General features: G+C 45.6%; 1 protein-coding gene across 1 annotated transcript; it reads left to right on the top strand.

The window, feature by feature from the left end:
- Positions 1 to 3,773: 3,773 nt before the first annotated feature.
- LOC140367178 (solute carrier organic anion transporter family member 1C1-like) lies at positions 3,774 to 21,355 on the top strand. The gene is made up of 13 exons (XM_072453532.1): positions 3,774 to 3,909; positions 3,982 to 4,114; positions 5,835 to 5,956; positions 10,697 to 10,846; positions 11,190 to 11,288; positions 13,405 to 13,623; positions 14,177 to 14,341; positions 15,668 to 15,863; positions 17,031 to 17,193; positions 18,321 to 18,505; positions 20,342 to 20,406; positions 20,908 to 21,025; positions 21,124 to 21,355. The coding sequence occupies exons 1-13, from the start codon at positions 3,777 to 3,779 to the stop codon at positions 21,353 to 21,355; spliced, it is 1,980 nt and encodes a 659-aa protein (XP_072309633.1). The 5' UTR covers positions 3,774 to 3,776.
- The last annotated feature ends 1,429 nt before the right edge of the window (positions 21,356 to 22,784 follow it).

Raw genomic sequence — 22,784 nt, 5'->3', positions numbered from 1 at the left:
ACAGTTTAAACCCCCACTTCAGGGTCCACTGCTCCACCTGCTGTATTGCCCTTTGCAGTTTCGCCTCGTAAAACCGGAGATTCCTCCCTCTCACCCATAGAGCGCCATCATCAGCATAAAGGCTCCTCCCAACAGACCCATCCACGTCGTCAAAGATGTCCTTAATCATAACATTGAACAAGATAGGGCTACACACACTCCCCTGCGGGATCCCATTCTCTACCTCATAGACCCCAGAGTAAGCAGCGCCCACTCTGGTTTGGATACGCCGGCCACACAGAAAGCTCCGGACCCAGTTAAACAGTTTACCCTTCACACCACACTTCCGCAGCTTAATGAGGAGCCCATCCTTCCAAACCATATCGTACGCCTTCTCCACATCAAAGAGCACCGCAATAACCTTTTCTTTCTGAGCCCTGGCCAGCTGGATATCAGATTCCAAACATAACACGGAATCCATGGTGTTCCTGCCCCTACGGAAACCACTCTGGTGCGCGGGAAGCAAACCCTGACTCTCCAAGAAGTAATCCAACCGCTCAGTAACCATGCGCTCCATCGTTTTCCCGAGCTGCGACGTCAAGGCAATCGGCCTATAACTTGAAGGGTCAGACGCTGGCCTACCCGGCTTCAGAACCGGCACCACCGTAGACTGTTTCCACGCAGATGGAACACAACCTGAATCCCAAACACGGTTGAAAAGACCCAGGACTAGCCCAAGCGTGTCATCAGTCAAATGAGAGAGCATGTCATAGCACACCTCATCTTTACCCGGGGCTGTCTGTTTCGCCTTAGAAAGTGCTCTCCTTAGCTCAAACAAACTAAACGGAAGGTTAAGGTTTCATACTTCCTATAAGTGATCTGTTCTTCTGTATCTACCTCTGTATCTACCTGCGTTGCACCAATGAAATTTCCCCATGTGGGACAATAAAGGAATATCTTATCTTAAGGTCATCTTGAGTCGAAGGCTGGTGCCCAATCAGCTCAGAATTCTGGGCCAAAGTACTCTCCCTGTAGTGCTTTTCCGCAGGTGAGAGATTCTTAGGAATCGTGCCTACCGCTGACTGCGTGATGAGCGAGACAATTGCACTATTGAGAACATCCACCTGAGTCAATCCTCCTTCCCGCAGAACCCTAGAACCATCATCAGCTTTCCTCAGGAAAGCCCCCCAGTTTGCCCTTGCCAACTGCCACCTCTGGATCCTCGTCCCCCTGACCACACAGCTCCCAAAGCCAATCTCGGTGCGGACTAGATAGTGATCGCTACCAAAAGAAAGATTACCAAGAACCTCCCAACTACAAACACCAGCTAACTCCTTGGACACAAGCGTAAGATCTATTGCACTTTCCGTACCGGTCCCCATATCATAGCGGGTCCCACTCCCATCATTCAGACAAACCAACTCCCTTTGATTGATAAAACCCTCTACCACCTGCCCAAACCTATCGGTACCACTACCGCCCCACAAAGCGCTATGCGCATTAAAATCCCCACACCACACGGCCTTTCCCCGAACATCCTTACCGATACTATGTAAGGACTCTAACGTTAACTCACGAGTTTGGTTCTGCTGCCAGCCCTCCAGGATGAAGAGGAAGTGCCGACGGCCTGAGGAGTCCGTGGTGCAGCAGCCTTTGTTTAGAGCGAATGTATTCCATACATTTGGGGGCGGCTGTGTTCCTGTGTTCTCGCCCCATGTAGTTCATGGGGTGACCCCTAGAGGTGCCTTATGCCGCGCTCCAGCACCGCAGGGTGCCTTATGCCATCACTGCATTTCACCCTTTGTTCTTCCCTCCACCCCATCGCTGTTGTTCCGTCTTTGTTCTTCCTTGATGACACAACATAGAAGCTACATTCCGGCTTTGTTCCTGGTGGCATATATAAGAGGGTAGTGTGTGGCGGTAATGCAACACTCGGATGCCAACCGCCGTAAAACAACAACAACAACAACAACAACATAATGGTATTCTTCGTCTTCTGTGCCGACCTGTGAGCCTGAAAAAGCTACCATCAGCACCTCGTCTCTTCTCGTCTTTCCGATCCTCATTCCTGGCCTCCAGTAGTGCTCTGACCGGCGCTCTCGGGCAGTGACTCCTACGAACCAGAACCAGCACCCTACAGTCCACTCAGTCCGGAGTTATCTCCCCAACAAACACTGTTATGAAGTGTCCATCAGGCCAGATCCGTGGAGAGGCGAAACTACTCACAGTAAGAATGCATGTTTATCAAGGTGTTTTTGAGCACTGTAATTTAACCTGTAATTTAATACACGTGTGCTACATTTAAAACCGTACTGAGGAACATTTCTGACCATGCAACGACATCAGTGGACGAGCAAATGGTCACAGAGCAGTTACCATCATGTGACTCATGTGTGGGTTGTGTCACTGTATCTTGTTTCATTGCGATAAAAATGAGTAAAAACATGAAAAACATGAGTCTCGGAGAGGCCCCTGTCTGTTTTCACTTCAAACGCACCGTCGCCATTTTGGTGTTTTGCCCAAAATGTGTGGACACTTCAAATGCTGCAAAGATCAGGTCTGAGCCGTTCACCAGGTCATTTTACTCTCCAGCGTGTATTGCGAGTCGTGTATTGGATATTGAATGTGATTGCAATCGCTCAAATATCAGCAATCGGCTGCGAATGGGGCGGTTCACACAGAAAATCCCCTTGTTGTGGCTCACAGCTGCAGCTCTGTTTCCTACTCACAGTTTTACACTTATTCTCAGATTGATCCATAGTCTCAGAACTGGTCGTTCAAACTACATAATAGACCTGCACAATATTGGAAATGATTGCTGCTATATCCATAGTCATGTGATATTTGAATATACTTTTTGACAAAATAATTAAATTCATTATATTAGAGCAAATATTTTCATGCCTTAGTGCGTCAGTCAAACTCTGTCAAAATAAAAGCTCAACTGAAAACTGAGACTGAGACTAAATTCAATTCATTTCATTAAAGGCGTAATGGACGATTTTTCGCCGATTTGAGAACTCAAGCAGAAACATGTGCCCCTCCCCCCCCCCCCCCCGTGCGGACGCAGAGAAAAGCCTCGCGGTTAGAAGTACGTTTGTTTATTAGCGCGACGGATCACATCATCTCTCGTCTCCCATAGATTTCCATCTCTTCTGAGCTCGAACTGTCTTTCTCAGTCTTAATTTTGTCCCGTACACTGAGGGAACTATATGATGATAGATCAATGCACTTAGATACAGGGAAACGTGCTGCTCTCATGGGGACGAGCCAGAACGCGGCTGCAGGTGAACCAGGCTCTGCAGGTGAACCAGGCTCTGCAGGTGAACCAGGCTCTGCAGGTGAACCAGGCTCTGCAGGTGAGCGGTAGGTGAGTTCTATGACTGATACGTGGCAGGACTAATCGGCTGTCCACGCCACGAGGAAATAAGACTCGGATTTGGCGCCAAAAAATCGTCCATTCAACCTTTAAGAAAAACAAAAAAAACACTCATTTCAGTCGGATCGAGAATCTTGGTGTTATTGCGACATATTTAGTTTGTTGCCATATTGATTGCGATATCGATACTTTTTTTGCGACATATTGTGTAGCCCTAACACACAACAATAACGCACACAACACAACACGACCAAAGCACATTCTAACTCTGAAGCTGTAACTGGAGCAACAGCAGAATGCACTTATAATTGCCCACTTAACCGTATCGTAACCGTATTGTAACTGTATTGTCAAAGTATAGCTCATATTTGATCATAACTGTTCATATTTCCCTCTGTTGTTCCTGCAGCTGTTCATCATGGCTCTGTCCTTCGTGTTCTTCTCCAAAGCGCTGGCTGGATCGTACATGAAGAGCTCCATCACTCAGATCGAGAGGCGCTTCGACCTCTCCAGCTCCCACGTCGGGCTCATCGACGGCAGCTTTGAAATGGGTACTCGCCCCGGAGCTGAAAACATCCAATAATGTGCTCATCAACTTCTGAAGTGTTCTCTTTGTGCGCTAGGCAACCTGCTCTTCTTAGCCGTGGTCAGCCATTTTGGGGCCAAACTGCACCGTCCCAGGCTCATTGCAGCTGGATGCACTCTGATGTCCGTCGGGGCGCTGCTCACGGGACTCACACACTTCCTCATGGGACGGTACGTGCTCTGAAACACTGGGACAGGTACAATAAGATGTCCTGGTTCAGTTCTTGTTTAGTATTAGTTTAAAGCGCACTAGGTAACATTTCTAGTGGAGGTCGTCCCCTTTCGTCTCATGGAGATGTTGTAAAGACTCGTCTCTCTGGTAGATGTATGTATCAAGTGAAGGTGTTTTTACTGCTGAAAAGCCTTGGCCTGGTGGTGTGACCCGTCTCTATGGAGATGAGATCAATACGTTTCATGCCATTCGAGATAAAGCAAAACATTGAATAAGTTTGTCTAGGAATTGTGTTTCACGCTACATTTGCCTCGCCTGGTTTGGTCCAAATATTTCTATTCATTTATTTTGATTTACTTTATTTATTTGACAGGGACAACGCATCATACACAGTTACAAACAAAGCTTGCAGCCGATGTGATGCACAAAGTTTATAGCCAGAGCTAATTTTCATCTCCCGTCCCTGGTTGGGCTTTTCTAAATCCCCCCACAGATATAAAAGGCATCAAAACACATTTCCAGTATTATAAATAAATCCACATCTACACAACTCATTCTTCTTCACTCGTGCACGTTCATAACACTTACAGGTGGGGACAGTTTTGATTTTCTTTCAGCTGCACTTGGAGCTGAACATATTTACTTCTGAGATGCACTTTATTTCAGGGGATAATGCATTCCAGAGTTTACAGCTCTTAAAGGAGAAGGATGATTGTCTAAATGACGTCCTGCTCTGTGGGATCTGACAGTTGTGGTTTGAGGAGCCTCTTGTCACTGCTGCTGTTTAGTCTCTGTATAAATGTACTGATTGTTCAGGGGCCAAGTTATTAATACATTTGAAACATAATTTAAGAAAACACAGGTTACTGAAGCTTTCAAAACTTAATAAATTATAATTCTCGAGAATGTGGCAGTGGTGAAATCGGACAGGTTTTCTATCCATAATTTTGTATAGCTTGGTGGTAAAGTGAACCCATGATGCCTGGGCCCCTGATGTCATGCAGTATGTGAGATAATATCATAGCGTGCATGTACAGCAGGGCCTGCAATAATCAATTCATAAATAATAATCAATTAATAATTAATAATTATTCTTTAGCACTAGATATTATTATTTCTTCTATAAAATAATCTATTTCTGTCCATATTCAACCTTCAGCCATTAAACGTTTTTAACCTTGTTATAAGGTGTTTCTTCATCATTTGTTTTCACTGTTTTCACCTACCCAATATCCCCACCCACATCCCTGTACCATTTATTTAATCTTCACTGGTGGTTCAGTGGATGAGGGCATCGCTCGGGTGGTTTACAGCCCTCAACCGTTTGTCTTTCACACGACAACTGTCATGTCAAATATTCATTTGGGGAAAAAGGCAAAAATGAAGACTCTGAATGATACTTGTCGTGTTATTTATGTCATGTAGCCACTTAAACATGTGCTGTTTGTCACAGTGAAACGTCACTATGAAGAGGCGGGGCTATGAGGAGGCGGGGCTTATCAGTTCTGCAGTTTTGTAGACCTGTTTCTATTACTACGCCATTTTAGATCATTATTGCATTTACATTTAACAAATGTAAAATAATGATTTACTCCAGTTCAATACCACATGGAACAATACGTCTCCTTTAAAATGCCACGGTGAAAGTGAAAGCCGATTACTTTTCTCAGCACTTCACCTTTAAAGTGTCTCTGACGACTGCGGTGTGGTTTTCTTCAGGTACGAGTACAGCTCCTCCATGCTTCAGGGTTTCCATAACGACAGTGTGAGCCTGGTGCCCTGTATGGACCCCCTGATGGAGCCGGAGCTTCAGGGCGGGGCCCCTGTGGAAGAAGACAAAGGTAACGACACGAGGAGGAATGTGTAGTCATTTCTCCAAAGTAATAAAACATCATATGAAATGTTCAAAAGGGGGTTAAAGGAGTCTAATTTTGATATTTTGTTTTGTATATCTAATTTATCTAATTTATTGTGTGCACCTTTTATTTCCTTTTAACATTTTTATTTATTTATTTATATATTTATTTATTTATTTATTAACTAATTTATTTATTAACTAATTTATTTATTAACTTATTTATTTATTGACTTATTTATGTATTGACTTATTCATGAATGTATTTATTGTTGTAGTAGTACTTTATACATTCAGCTGTGGAGGATCAAATAATAAGATCATTATTCAGGGCTGTCAACAGATATTTTGGGGCCCCCTCCAATTCTATGATACTAGCGATAGGCCTGTTACTATGGCGACTAGTGTCATCTATTTAATCTACTCATTATGGGCGGGTGATACTGAGGACAACGTGTATCCCAATATTCTCTTGATTATTTGAGTTCTGGTTTGAAACATTTCATCAGATGTTTCAGTTGTAGTTTGTATTTAACTGTTTTGTTCACTCACAAGGACCACACCCCCAGCTACGATGCAAGGTGTTCATTGGCAGGGAAGAAACATGAACAACACGAATGTACGAAGTTGATGCCGTTTTGGGGCTTCTTGCGATGAGGGATGAAGGCTCCCGGGCCTCGATACCCCCGTCTGGAGATAAATTAGAATAATTAGAACAATTTAAAAGAGGGCGGGAGGGAGGGGCACGAAGTCATGAACACCAGTGTGTGTGATCTGGATGATTAAGTAGTGTAGGCGCAGGAAGGGGCGTGGTCCTGCTCCCAAACTTACACAAACAAATACAAGTACTACCTCCAATCCTCATGTTTTATAAATATGGTTAATTTAGGAAAAAAATACCAATAATAATACTGTGTGAAGTAAACTGAATGTTCTTTTCGATTCCAAACATAGTTACAAAGTTCCAAAGTCCTGCACTTTAACACTGAATATGATTAAAAAAAACACAGGTCACTGGCTTTAGTCCAACAATGTCAGGAATGCACTATTCCAGGACTAACTCTATGAACTGTTCACCAGGATTAGCTTTCCATGTCATAATTCCATTTTAGAGCACAATGAGGACAACATGGCTTCATGTTCTGCTCAGTCACACTGACAAAGACCATTTCATCCTCTGTTTTTCATGTCAAATGATTGGATGAGAACGGATGTCCGGGTTAATCAATAATCGTGATTATTCATGTCACAATACGACCCAAAGAACGGAAAAGTCCGAAAAAATATGTTTTTTTCAGGGCTTTTGTCACATTAGCTTGACTTTATCATTAATAAGAAGTTTTTTAAATTCATAATGCTGGTTTCACTCATTATATCTTTGTATTAACCTTCTGACATTTAACCAGGGGAAAAACCCATTGAGATTGAGATCTGTTGTGTTACCAGGACGACCGGTGATCTATAAAAGTGAATAAAGGATCGCTCTGTTCCTTCCTTCGTGTCAATAATCATGAAGAACTGTACGATTGTGCTGTTTCTTCTCACAACAGTCGCGCAAATTGAATTACAGTGACATCATTATTATGGGAATTGATATGTAAATGAAGGCAAAATAGACACATTAAAGACGACGAAAAGTAATATATTTGTATAATTGGATTTGCGCTCGAGTTTGTGCAGGAGACGCTCTTTTTGAACCCGCCTTCAGTCAAAGCGGAGGAGTTTTGCTTTTTGTCGCCAAATTTAATCATTTTTTCCCCTTTTGAAACGTATTGTGCGCTCGAGACTTTAAGGAAACATAAAGAATTTTCACACACAAAACATCATATTGGGGTCATGAGGTTATTTATGGATCTGTTTGTGTCGAATGACAAAAGGAAATTGGTTCTGATACTTTTAGCATGTCCCTTATGATTAATGGAGTACATTATGTGGATACAGCACTGAGATACTATTTAAATACACATTTATATACACATAGTACATACAGTATTGTTGAAGAAAATATTTGCTGCTGCCCTGCTGGCTGTCATGGAAACCAGGACAATTCCCCCCCCATAGTTTTCAACATAGAAAACATAGAGAAGAAAAATACATATATAAGTTGCACTGGAGTATTAGTCGCATTTTGGGGGAAATGTATTCGATAAAATCCAAGACCAAGAACAGACATTTCATCTTTAAAATAATAACAGATTAAAGAACATGGTGAATAGGTGTACGTATGCTAACGCTAACACCTTCAGCTACATGACGTATGCTAACGCTAACACCTTCAGCTACATGACGTATGCTAACGCTAACACCTTCAGCTACATGAGGCACAGACAGAACTGTGGTAAGTGTCTGGTATGTTAGCGTAACATATGAACAGTTATTCAGATAACTATAGCATAAAGAACATGCTAACAAGTTTAGCAAAGCATCAGTTTTACCCCAAATCACTAAATCCACTGAATTCGTCTTCCTCTGTGTCACTTCTAAACAACTCCACAAACTCCAGAGGAAGAGGAAGTGCAGATTCTTCTTCTGTGTCGCTTAGAGCCTAGAGCGCCCTCTTGTGGTTGTCAGGGTGAGAATAACGAATAATATCACATATAAGTCGCTCCGGCCAAAACGATGAAAAAAGGTGCGACTTATAGTCCGGAAAATATGGTTCTTTTTAGATCCGTCTGTAAAAATATGACCAAAAACAGACAGACAAAATGACCTCTGCGTTCTTGTGATTTGGCGCTTGATGCACAGACTCCGGTTCCTGCTGCGTTCTCATGATTTGGTGCTTGATGCACAGACTCTGGTTCCTGCTGCGTTCTCATGAATTGGCGCTTGATGCACAGACTCCGGTTCCTGCTGCGTTCTCATGATTTGGTGCTTGATGCACAGACTCTGGTTCCTGCTGCGTTCTCATGAATTGGCGCTTGATGCACAGACTCCGGCTCCTGCTGCGTTCTCATGATTTGGCGCTTGATGCACAGACTCTGGTTCCTGTTGCGTTCTCATGAATTGGCGCTTGATGCACAGACTCCGGTTCCTGCTGCGTTCTCATGATTTGGCGCTTGATGCACAGACTCTGGTTCCTGCTGCGTTCTCATGAGTTGGCGCTTGATGCACAGACTCCGGTTCCTGCTGCGTTCTCATGATTTGGCGCTTGATGCACAGACTCTGGTTCCTGCTGCGTTCTCATGATTTGGCGCTTGATGCACAGACTCCGGTTCCTGCTGCGTTCTCATGAATTGGCGCTTGATGCACAGACTCCGGTTCCTGCTGCGTTCTCATGATTTGGCGCTTGATGCACAGACTCTGGTTCCTGCTGCGTTCTCATGATTTGGCGCTTGATGCACAGACTCCGGTTCCTGCTGCGTTCTCATGATTTGGCGCTTGATGCACAGACTCCGGTTCCTGCTGCGTTCTCATGATTTGGCGCTTGATGCACAGACTCTGGTTCCTGCTGCGTTCTCATAATTTGGCGCTTGATGCACAGACTCCGGCTCCTGCTGCGTTCTCATGATTTGGCGCTTGATGCACAGACTCTGGTTCCTGTTGCGTTCTCATGAATTGGCGCTTGATGCACAGACTCCGGTTCCTGCTGCGTTCTCATGATTTGGCGCTTGATGCACAGACTCTGGTTCCTGCTGCGTTCTCATGAGTTGGCGCTTGATGCACAGACTCCGGTTCCTGCTGCGTTCTCATGATTTGGCGCTTGATGCACAGACTCTGGTTCCTGTTGCGTTCTCATGAATTGGCGCTTGATGCACAGACTCCGGTTCCTGCTGCGTTCTCATGATTTGGCGCTTGATGCACAGACTCTGGTTCCTGCTGCGTTCTCATGAATTGGCGCTTGATGCACAGACTCTGGTTCCTGCTGCGTTCTCATGATTTGGCGCTTGATGCACAGACTCCGGTTCCTGCTGCGTTCTCATGAATTGGCGCTTGATGCACAGACTCCGGTTCCTGCTGCGTTCTCATGATTTGGCGCTTGATGCACAGACTCTGGTTCCTGCTGCGTTCTCATGATTTGGCGCTTGATGCACAGACTCCGGTTCCTGCTGCGTTCTCATGATTTGGCGCTTGATGCACAGACTCCGGTTCCTGCTGCGTTCTCATGATTTGGCGCTTGATGCACAGACTCCGGTTCCTGCTGCGTTCTCATGATTTGGCGCTTGATGCACAGACTCTGGTTCCTGCTGCGTTCTCATGAATTGGCGCTTGATGCACAGACTCTGGTTCCTGCTGCGTTCTCATAATTTGGCGCTTGATGCACAGACTCCGGCTCCTGCTGCGTTCTCATGATTTGGCGCTTGATGCACAGACTCTGGTTCCTGTTGCGTTCTCATGAATTGGCGCTTGATGCACAGACTCCGGTTCCTGCTGCGTTCTCATGATTTGGCGCTTGATGCACAGACTCTGGTTCCTGCTGCGTTCTCATGAGTTGGCGCTTGATGCACAGACTCCGGTTCCTGCTGCGTTCTCATGATTTGGCGCTTGATGCACAGACTCCGGTTCCTGCTGCGTTCTCATGATTTGGCGCTTGATGCACAGACTCTGGTTCCTGCTGCGTTCTCATAATTTGGCGCTTGATGCACAGACTCCGGCTCCTGCTGCGTTCTCATGATTTGGCGCTTGATGCACAGACTCCGGTTCCTGCTGCGTTCTCATGAGTTGGCGCTTGATGCACAGACTCTGGCTCCTGCTGCGTCTCACACTGAGCTGTCCTGCTGTGTTGAAGGCGCCTGCGTGAGGGACCCGGGCTCCTCCATGTGGGTGTACGTGTTCCTGGGAAATGCCTTACGTGGGATCGGGGAGTCCGCGGTCACTCCTCTGGGCATCTCCTACATCGATGACTTCGCTCAAGCAGAGAACTCGCCCTTCTACATTGGTACATCATTGTTTCTGCACTAATAATCTTTTTAAATGTATATATCATTCAGGCAGCAAGAAATGTATGTTTTCAACTCGGGCGTCGGCTCACAGAGCATTATTTAAAACATTACAGCCAAAGACTAAACTAATACAAGAACCCGTGCGTTTGTAAAGGTCAAACCGACAATTTGATTTAGATTATATTTGATTAATTGTAAACGCCCATTTTCTGTTTTGACCTAGTGATCTACTGCTAATGATGAAGATTACAACGGTTGATTTCATTGTCTTTTATTCACGTGTAGATCTTTATTTTGATAGAATAACTGCACGTGTGATGTTGTTGTCGTGACCCACAGCTTGTCTCCAGACCATCAGCATCCTCGGACCCATGTTTGGTTTCCTGCTGGGCTCGTTTTGTGCCAAACTCTATGTCGACATTGGGTTTGTGGATATGGGTAAGTCTCAAAGGGCCAGAGTCCGACCCTTGGATTCAAAAGCCCATCTTCCAATTATAAGTATGTATTTTCTCTTGTTTACTGGTTTAGTCTTGGTTTAATTCAGCTTTATACCTGTTATAGACATTTCCTTTTGTCCCAGGCCTGGTTTAACTATAAACTTTAATCCTTTGGCATTTGTTTTTTTAGAGCAAAACCTTTAGTATTTGGTGATATTTGATCTTTGTCACACTTTACAAAACCGTTTCGGTGTCACACGTTGTGGCGTTGCTGCTGTCGTCTGTCTGGCTTTTAAAAGATCTGTTTTTATTCCTGTATTAAAAAAAAAAAAAGTGGTACACTAACTGTGGACTAAGTCTGCAATCAGATGATTATTTACCAAACCAAAACTAGTCGCTTGATGGAAAACCTTTTTTCCCACATTCAAAGTTTCTCTTTCTGCAGAGACGTCATAAATCTCCAGTTCCGTGCTACAACCTTACTCCCACATTCCTGTCACCATTGCAACATTCAGAGGTCATCTGCAGGTCACTACACTTAGAAGATACAAAATTACGAGAAAAACTGTTGAGTTAGAAAAAGTGCATATTTTTAATCTTTGCCAAAGATTGTGTTTGGTGCCATTTTAGAGTTGTATTGTAATGCAAGTCATTACACGTTTTAAAAAAAAATTGTTTTGCAGTATCTCCTGACACACACAAACACATCCAATCAGACACAAAACAAATCATATAAAAGAAAATCAAAGAAGGAAGGAAGTCACAATAACCCAAAAAGTACAATTCAATGCAAATGCCATATTTCAGCATAAGTGCCCTCATATAGTGCCCAGTCTCTAGGAGCTCTTTAGAGCCCTGACTGCACCTGCCTCCTGTAGACCTCCTGACTGCACCTGCCTCCTGTAGACCTCCCGACTGCACCTGCCTCCTGTAGATGTCCCGACTGCACCTGCCTCCTGTAGATCTCCTGACTGCACCTGCCTCCTGCAGAGCTCCTGACTGCACCTGCCTCCTGTAGACCTCCCGACTGCACCTGCCTCCTGTAGACCTCCCGACTGCACCTGCCTCCTGTAGACCTCCTGACTGCACCTGCCTCCTGTAGACCTCCCGACTGCACCTGCCTCCTGTAGATGTCCCGACTGCACCTGCCTCCTGTAGATCTCCTGACTGCACCTGCCTCCTGCAGAGCTCCTGACTGCACCTGCCTCCTGTAGACCTCCCGACTGCACCTGCCTCCTGTAGACCTCCCGACTGCACCTGCCTCCTGTAGATCTCCTGACTGCACCTGCCTCCTGCAGAGCTCCTGACTGCACCTGCCTCCTGTAGACCTCCCGACTGCACCTGCCTCCTGTAGATCTCCTGACTGCACCTGCCTCCTGCAGAGCTCCTGACTGCACCTGCCTACTGTAGACCTCCCGACTGCACCTGCCTCCTGTAGATCTCCTGACTGCACCTGCCTCCTGCAGAGCTCCTGACTGCACCTGCCTCCTCTAGACCTCCTGACTGCACCTGCCTCCTGTAGACCTCCCGACTGCACCTGCCTCCTGTAGATCTCCTGACTGCACCTGCCTCCTGCAGAGCTCCTGACTGCACCTGCCTCCTGTAGACCTCCTGACTGCACCTGCCTCCTACAGAGCTCCTGACTGCACCTGCCTCCTGTAGACCTCCTGACTGCACCTGCCTCATGTAGACCTCCCGACTGCACCTGCCTCCTGTAGATCTCCTGACTGCACCTGCCTCCTGTAGACCTCCCGACTGCACCTGCCTCCTGTAGACCTCCCGACTGCACCTGCCTCCTGTAGACCTCCCGACTGCACCTGCCTCCTGTAGACCTCCCGACTGCACCTGCCTCCTGTAGACGACCTGACTGCACCTGCTTCCTGTAGACCTCCCGACTGCACCTGCCTCATGTAGACCTCCCGACTGCACCTGCCTCCTGCAGACCTCCCGACTGCACCTGCCTCCTGTAGATCTCCTGACTGCACCTGCCTCCTTTAGACCTCCCGACTGCACCTGTCTCCTTTAGACCTCCCGACTGCACCTGCCTCCTGTAGATCACCTGACTGCACCTGCCTCCTCTGTTCTCTGTTGGACCACTTTTCCCTTGTGTCCCTCAGACGGCGTATCGATCACCCCCAGAGACTCCCGGTGGGTCGGGGCGTGGTGGGTGGGCTTCCTGATCTCTTCTGGACTCCTGCTCACCTCCAGCATCCCCTTCTGGTTCCTGCCGCGTTCTCTGCCCAAACAGGAGGACACGGCCAACACCGTGTCTGAATGTGCGGCGGAAACAGTCCCGGACCAGAAGCAAGATCTAAACCTCAAAGAGATCGCTAAAGGTAAAGTTGCAGTGCGATCTCAAGCTGCAATTGTTATCATCAGTATCTAGATTACTAGGCTACATAATGGTCATTTTCTGTACAAACATTACATTTTCCGCTATTTGAAAGTGGTTTATTGTGGTTTTATTTCACATGTACTGCAGGCTGCAAGGCTGATATACTGTATGCGCCAATAGAAACTACAATGTAATACTGTAGATACTAATACTGTAATACTGTAATACTGTAAAGCATGATCTTCAGTGGATTGATATAATATGAGCAGTTTGACAGCAGCTGGAGGGGGGGGAAATACATGAATCATTTTGAATCCGAACTGAATCATTCATTCAAACCGTTCAAACATTCTGATTCATAAAATGTGAGACTATTACACTTCTGTTTCAAGTGGCGCGGATATCAACCCATTATCCACCTCAGATAAGTTTCAGTTTCCGAGTGTTCTGACCCGGTCGGGCGGACGCAGCGCATACGCGTTCGTTTCGTAACAGGCGGCGTAGTCATCAGGCGGTCGTGTTGTTCTGATCCTCCAGTCTTTGTGTCGGCGCAGCCTTTCTCCCGTCGCTGAAGCGTCTGGTGGGGACTCCAGCCTACTTCCTGCTCCTCTGCGGCAGCGTCCTGAAGTTCAACTCTCTAGTTGGACTCATCACGTTTATGCCTAAATACATGGAGCAGCAGTTCGGGCAGTCGGCGTCTCGAGCCAACTTCCTCATCGGTAAAATGTGTTGTTTGTGCGAAGATGATTGAATGAATGTGTTTCGAGCGTTGAAGAAAATAAAGGATTCAGATGAGATCATGATGATGTAATGTCATAGCCTAGCAGTCAGTGTGAAAGAAGTTCATTATAACTGCTGTTTGATATTAGAAAAAAGGTGGTTGGGCGTTGTCCCCGTGTCAGTGTGGGTTTCCTCTGGGTGCTCCTGTCCCCCCCACTCACTACCCTGACCTCTGGGTGCTCCTGTCCCCCCCCACCCACTACCCTGACCTCTGGGTGCTCCTGTCCCCCCCTACCCACTACCCTGACCTCTGGGTGCTCCTGTCCCCCCCCACCCACTACCCTGACCTCTGGGTGCTCCTGTCCCCCCCCACCCACTACCCTGACCTCTGGGGGCTCCTGTTCCCCCCATCCCCCATCCAGACATCCAGGTTAAATGAAGGTTGATCACAAATTTGAGTATTAGTAGTGCCATATTTTCCGGACTATAAGTCGCACCAGCCAAAAAATGCATAGTAGAGAACAAAAAATATATATATATATAAGTTGCACTGGAGTATGAAATGCGGTTGCAAGTGTGAAAATAACAAATAATATCACATATAAGTCGCTCCAGAGTATAAGTATATAAGTATAAATATAAGTATAGGACGCACCCCGGCCAAAACTATGAAAAAATACGGTATGTGGTTACGGTACGTTTGCTCTTATTGATAAATTATTCAACTAAATCCATTGTACATTTAGTCAACCAAATCAAATTTTTAACCAAATTATAACGATGACATTTTAACAGTGTATTGTATTGTTTCTTCTACGGTGGAATGCATACAAAAGAATACATTTAAACTGAACTGTAACATTGAGAGTTTGGATCTAGTTTCCAATAGTCCTTTGTCATTTTTCAGCTTAGTTTTATCAGTTAAAAAAAGAATAGGTAACATTATTACATTTCCTTTCTGGGCACATTTCAACGTCCTCAAGGTCACCAGACAGAACAGATTCAAAACAGTTCAGGGCAATTCAAGTATTATCTCAAACTAGTCCTGGTTTGGCCCTGAAGCAGACAGAATTGTAGCACAATTGTCCGGGCCCTCGATACAGAGCATTACGGTGGTCCCACACGCCATGGCAACCCGTCTGCACGGGGCTCTGGGTGAAAGAGCACCCTTTAACCCTACCCCAGTCCGACGCCCTTTAATGACTCGGTTTGGTTCTGGTTTATTCCTGGGTTCTGTCAGTTCAGTCCCAGTTTTGAGCAAATGCAACTTCAGTCCCAGTTGTAGTCATCACTGACAGCTGATAGTGCTGCGTTTCTTGTTGCAGGAGTGCTGAACCTGCCCGCTGTGGCTCTGGGCGTCTTCTTAGGAGGTCTGCTGATGAAAAGGTACAAGCTGAGCGTGGTGTCGGGGGCGCAGCTCTCCTTCGCCTCCTCCTTCATGGCCTACCTCCTCATCCTGCTGCAGTTTGGCACCAAATGCGACAACATCCCTGTGGCCGGACTCACCGTGGCGTACAACGGGTCAGAGCGCACACGTTCACCGTATCAAGCTGTTCAATATACCATATTTTCCGGACTATGAGTCGCACCTTTTTAATAGTTTTGGCCGGGGTGCGACTTATACTCCAGAGCGACTTATATGTGATATTATTCGTTAATTTAACACTGGCAACCACAAGAGGGCGCTCTAGGCTCTAAGCGACGCAGAAGAAGAATCTGCACTTCCTCTACTTCTGGAGTTTGTGGAGTTGTTTAGAAGTGACACAGAGGAAGAAGAATTCAGTGGATTTAGTGATTTGGGGTAAAACTGATGCTTTGGTAAACTTGTTAGCATGTTCTTTATGCTATAGTTATCTGAATAACTGTTCATATGTTACGTTAACATACCAGACACTTACCACAGTTCTGTCTGTGCCTCATGTTGCTGAAGGTGTTAGCGTTAGCATACGTCATGTAGCTGAAGGTGTTAGCGTTAGCATACGTACACCTATTCACCATGTTCTACAATCTGTTATTATTTTAAACTGCATTTCAAGATTAAATGTGTTCTTAAGTCTTGGATTTTATCAAATAAATTTCCCCCAAAGAGACTCTCCAGTGCGACTTATAGACCAGAAAATATAGTATTCCTTTTAAAGTAGGTTGAGTTCACCTGCTCGTCTCCATGGAGATGATACTGTTTGCCTGGTATGTTAAACAAGCATTAAATGTATCTACCCATCTCAGTTATGGGTAGACTCTGTGGAGAGGCTGCCCCCGCTCGCAGGAATAATGAATTAAAAGACCTGCTGTTATAAGCAAATATATCGTGATGAAGGAAGCGAATGGTGGACCACCCATGAGAAAATACAAAGAGTAAAGTTTAAAACAGGCGTGTCAAAAAAGTTTTCAACCAGGGCCATAGTCTGTTTCTCACCAAAATGTGTTTATGATGGCAAACAAAATGTGCCGTTTAAAATACTTATGATTATCTGGACCAATTCACCTCAAAGAGCATGGACAGCTCTGAATAAAGCATGTAGAAAGTATATACATGTAAATATAAATGAAAGCAGCGTGACAGCTACTTTAAATCAATGTTGCATGCTGCGTTTTATTAGAACTTTTATCTTATGCTTTTCTATAAGAGCCCATTATTACTATATTGTAAACAACTGTGGTAACAAAGTTTTCCGCCTCTGCCTGCAGTACTCGCGGCGCACAGCAGGGCGGCTCACTCCTCTCGGACTGTAACCGTGACTGCATGTGCTCGACTGAGGAGTGGGACCCCGTGTGCTCGGACAGTGGCATCACGTACGTCTCCCCCTGTTTGGCCGGCTGCATCGGCTCCTCGGGATACGGCAAGAACACTGTAAACACCCCATATCATAATGTACCAGTTTGCATTGTTTACTGTGCACTTGTTCTGCGTTTGTGACCGCTGCTGCTGTCTGACCGCCACCAATCACAAGTCTTTATTGACATACGTACTCATATACTGCGTACACCAATGCTACGACCTCCAGAGAAAATAAGTTCCACACAGACTAAAAGCTGTTTTCGGGCCGCTCAGCGAATCAGTGCAGTGTTGACTTATTGGACATTTTACACAAATCAATTCTACTTTAGAGCAAGTTTTAGTGGTGAGACCTTCCACTTAAAGGAATAATAGAGGATTTTTGGCGCGCAATCTGAGTCTCATTTCCTGGTGGCGTGGACAGCCGAGTAGATCTCCCACATGTCAATCATTCCCTGCGTGTTACTGCACACCTGCAGCCTCGTTCCCAGGAGAGCGGCACGTTTCCATGGCTGCGCATGCGTGGTTGATATGTCTGTGTGTTTAGTGAGTTCCTTCAGTGTAAAGTACAAAATGATCACAAAGAAAGACTGTGTTCGAGCTCAGAAGAGACGGAAATCTGCTGAGACGAGAGATGATGCGATCCGTCGTGCTAATAAACAAACGCATGTGTAGCAGCGCGGCTGTTTGTGCTCATGCACGAGGTTTGATGGGAGGCGGCTTCTTGGAGACAATAAGAGGGAGGGGGGTGAGTGTGGGGGGTGAGTGTGGGGGGTGAGTGTGGGATGTGGGGGGTGAGTCACTTGAGTTCTCAAATGGGCAAAAAATCCTCTATTGTTCCCTTAAGAGATCGAGTTCCCGCTCTAACATAAGTGCTGATCTGGGGAAAAAGTGGGTCAAAATTGTTAGAATACTTTATAAATTGCATTGGTGTGATAACTATTATTGAGGGAAAAATACGCAAAGTTACACCTGCTTTTGAAACTTGGTGTAATGAAAAACGTTTACATTTATGAATGCATTTAGTTTGACAGATTGATTTATTTTGATTGTTTAAACATTTCCAGTTACAATAAATCAGACAATATTTGATCATGCTTGAAGGCAGAACAAACATTATTGTCATCCTTAAATTGTAAATTGCAGTGGTTCTATTAATAAGTATTAAACAAACACAATGATTGTATTTTTCTATTTTGCAGTTATATAACAACTGCAGCTGTGTGGCCACGTCGTACCCGATGGGCAGCAGCAGCTCCGTGAAGCTGGGCCAGTGTCCACACGCCAAAGACTGCACCCGGAGCTTCAAGTCCTACATGGCCGTGTCTGTGCTCTGCTCCTTCATCAGCTCTCTGGGGATCACTCCGGGTTACATGGTCATCATCAGGTCAGCGGACGCTTTAGACCCCGGGTTACATGGTCATCATCAGGTCAGCAAACGCTTTAGACCCCGGGTTACATGGTCATCATCAGGTCAGCAAACGCTTTAGACCCCGGGTTACATGGTCATCATCAGGTCAGCGGAGGCTTTAGACCCCGGGTTACATGGTCATCATCAGGTCAGCAAACGCTTTAGACCCCGGGTTACATGGTCATCATCAGGTCAGCAAACGCTTTAGACCCCGGGTTACATGGTCATCATCAGGTCAGCAAACGCTTTAGACCCCGGGTTACATGGTCATCATCAGGTCAGCGGAGGCTTTAGACCCCGGGTTACATGGTCATCATCAGGTCAGCAAACGCTTTAGACCCCGGGTTACATGGTCATCATCAGGTCAGCGGACGCTTTACACCCCGGGTTACATGGTCATCATCAGGTCAGCGGAGGCTTTAGACCCCGGGTTACATGGTCATCATCAGGTCAGCGGACGCTTTACACCCCGGGTTACATGGTCATCATCAGGTCAGCGGACGCTTTAGACCCCGGGTTACATGGTCATCATCAGGTCAGCGGAGGCTTTAGACCCCAGGTTACATGGTCATCATCAGGTCAGCGGACGCTTTAGACCCCGGGTTACATGGTCATCATCAGGTCAGCGGAGGCTTTAGACCCCAGGTTACATGGTCATCATCAGGTCAGCGGACGCTTTAGACCCCGGGTTACATGGTCATCATCAGGTCAGCGGAGGCTTTAGACCCCAGGTTACATGGTCATCATCAGGTCAGCGGACGCTTTACACCCCGGGTTACATGGTCATCATCAGGTCAGCGGACGCTTTAGACCCCGGGTTACATGGTCATCATCAGGTCAGCGGAGGCTTTAGACCCCAGGTTACATGGTCATCATCAGGTCAGCGGACGCTTTAGACCCCGGGTTACATGGTCATCATCAGGTCAGCGGAGGCTTTAGACCCCAGGTTACATGGTCATCATCAGGTCAGCGGACGCTTTAGACCCCGGGTTACATGGTCATCATCAGGTCAGCAAACGCTTTAGACCCCGGGTTACATGGTCATCATCAGGTCAGCGGAGGCTTTAGACCCCGGGTTACATGGTCATCATCAGGTCAGCAAACGCTTTAGACCCCGGGTTACATGGTCATCATCAGGTCAGCGGACGCTTTACACCCCGGGTTACATGGTCATCATCAGGTCAGCGGAGGCTTTAGACCCCGGGTTACATGGTCATCATCAGGTCAGCGGAGGCTTTAGACCCCGGGTTACATGGTCATCATCAGGTCAGCAAACGCTTTAGACCCCGGGTTACATGGTCATCATCAGGTCAGCGGACGCTTTACACCCCGGGTTACATGGTCATCATCAGGTCAGCGGAGGCTTTAGACCCCGGGTTACATGGTCATCATCAGGTCAGCAAACGCTTTAGACCCCGGGTTACATGGTCATCATCAGGTCAGCGGAGGCTTTAGACCCCGGGTTACATGGTCATCATCAGGTCAGCAAACGCTTTAGACCCCGGGTTACATGGTCATCATCAGGTCAGCGGACGCTTTACACCCCGGGTTACATGGTCATCATCAGGTCAGCGGAGGCTTTAGACCCCGGGTTACATGGTCATCATCAGGTCAGTGGACGCTGTTTAGATCTGGACTGAGCCTGGTTTATACCTGGAATGAGCCTGGTTTATACCTGGAATGAGCCTGGTTTAGACCTGGTTGTACTTCAGTACAAAAAGTACAGAAAGTCAGATCGTTTCTCAGGAGGTTCTTGGTGTGAAAAGTTACTTTAGACTAAACGACATGTTCACTTTGTCTTTGTTCTTGCAGATGCATAGCTCCTGAGCTCAAGTCCCTCGCACTCGGTGTAGAAATACTGGTAACAAGGACACTTGGTAAGACACAAGTACAATATACATCTGGGCAAGAATCACATTTCCAATCCGAGATCGAGATCCCACCATGTATGGTTAAGCTTGGTTTGTTTGTTTTTTTATGTGGAGATCTCCAGACAATCCTTTATCAGTGAAAGCATGTGGTCTGAAACAGAGTTTGGGCTAATGTTACAAACGTGCTACTCTTAAAAGAGTCATAAAAGAGCCCCTTTGAAATTTGACATGTGAAAATGTTCCCAAACTGGACCCTAAAGTGTCAGTCACAGTCGCCTCTATTACAGCTATGGTAGTCCAGACCAAGCTGAGCACAAGACCTGGAGATGGACCCCGGGGCTTCCTGACAGGTGGCCCTAGTGACATTGAGGGATGGGTCAAATGCAGAGGACAGACTTCGGGGACAGACTTCACAAACTGCGTCCCCTCTCTGTCCAGCCCCCTTGTCAGCGGGTCTCGGCCGTCGCACCCCTGATAAACGAGTGACATACGGTATATTTTGTCTAGGTGGGATTACTGCCCCTGTGTATTTCGGAGCCTTGATTGACTCGACTTGTCTAAAATGGGCTGTGAAGAAGTGCGGAGAAAGAGGAGCATGTCGCATCTATGACTCGGACATGTACAGGTACGAAAGACATCACTTTGTGCTCATACCGCCCAGTAACCGCGGAGATCAGATCAGAAAATAGATGTCAATCAGTCAACGCTTTCGCTCTTTCGCAGGATCATCTTTCTGGGTCTGATAACGGGACTGAGCGGATCTTCGTACATCTTCGTCATCATGGTCATCGTCCTCCTCAGACGGCAGTACAAAAAACCAGCCGGGGTCTGCTCGAGTTCGTCCGAAACTGCGAAACAAGAGGGCACGTTGAAACCAGTGCAAGTCCAGTGTCCACCAGGGGGCAGTGGTCCTACATCAGGGGATGGCGCCGGTGGGCTGAGTACCATCCTATAGAAACATCCTCGTCACAAAACCAGGAGAGTGGCGTGACTGAGAAATGAACTCTTAATTGACGTACAGTGTAACGGCCGTACAGTTTACAGTATTTCAGAATTTGTTGTTTTAAATGTCTTTGACACCTTAAGAAAGGACATTAGTACTGATATTTTTGTGCTGGACGCTGCTGTATTAGGCTAAATTAATGTTTAATTATATATAGACAATGTTAATAAATGATTACTGTGTTTTGAATTTGTCGTGAATTATTTTTTGATAGGAAATGTGTTCTACTTTGTCCTTTACAAACAGCAAACATGAGATATTCTGATGCTCTGTGCAGTACATGTCCGCTGTACTGCAGTATTTTGCATTTGTACACAAGAGAGTGAGTGTGAGGAGTGGGTATTATTTATATTAATATATTTGTTCACCACATTAAATAGATAAGGACAACAAAACAAAAGCATGTGGTGGAGCTTTACACAGAGCACATCATAAAGCTCCAGGGGCCCCTCATCATGGACAGCCGCTCGCCCTCTGCTCTCGGGCCCTGGAAGGATTCACTCCGGCTGGGAAAAACCAGGCACTCCACATTTTAAAGGGATCGTATTTAGCTACCTCTATTTGTAGTATAGTTAATATCATTACCATCATTACCATCATCATCATCATTACCATCATTATTATCATTATCATTACCATCATCATTACCATCATCATCATTACCATCATTATCATTATCATTCTCATCATCATCATCATTACCATCATTATCATTATCATTCTCATCATCATCATCATTACCATCATTACCATCATCATCATCATCATTACCATCATCATCATCATCATTACCATCATCATCATTACCATCATTATCATTACCATCATTATCATTACCATCATCATTACCATCATCATTACCATCATTATCATTATCATCATCATTCTCATCATCATTACCATCATAATCATTACCATCATTATCATCAGTATCATCATCATCATCATCATCATCATCATTATTATTATAATCATTACCATCATCATCATTACCATCATCATTACCATCATCATTACCATCATCATTACCATCACTATCATCATCATTACCATCATCATCATCATCATTACCATCATTATCATCATCATTACCATCATCATCATTATCATCATTACCATTGATTCTCATCATCATTACCATCATTATCATCATCATTACCATCATTATCATCATCATCATCATTACCATCATTATCATCATCATTACCATCATCATCATCATCATTATCATCATTATCATCATCATCATCATCATCATCATTACCATCATTATCATCATCATCATCATTATCATCATCATTACCATCATTATCATCATCATTACCATCATTATCATCATCATCATCATCATCATTACCATCATTATCATCATCATTACCAT

Source organism: Eucyclogobius newberryi, unplaced genomic scaffold, assembly GCF_026437365.1.
Source record: "Eucyclogobius newberryi isolate DKJ021-1_F unplaced genomic scaffold, fEucNew1.0.hap1 SCAF_2, whole genome shotgun sequence".
Lineage (NCBI taxonomy): Eukaryota > Metazoa > Chordata > Actinopteri > Gobiiformes > Gobiidae > Eucyclogobius > Eucyclogobius newberryi.
The sequence above is the reverse complement of the archived record's forward strand: the minus strand, read 5'-3'. Positions and strand labels throughout refer to the sequence as shown.

What these genes read in the sequence shown, in the direction of transcription:
- LOC140367178 (XM_072453532.1), top strand. Translation starts at nt 3,777, where the DNA reads ATGGCTCTGTCCTTCGTGTTCTTCTCCAAAGCGCTGGCTGGATCGTAC. An exon ending in CATTGGGTTTGTGGATATGG is followed by an intron (nt 11,289 to 13,404) that starts GTAAGTCTCAAA and finishes TGTGTCCCTCAG; the next exon opens with ACGGCGTATCGATCACCCCC. An exon ending in CGGGATACGGCAAGAACACT is followed by an intron (nt 17,194 to 18,320) that starts GTAAACACCCCA and finishes TCTATTTTGCAG; the next exon opens with TTATATAACAACTGCAGCTG.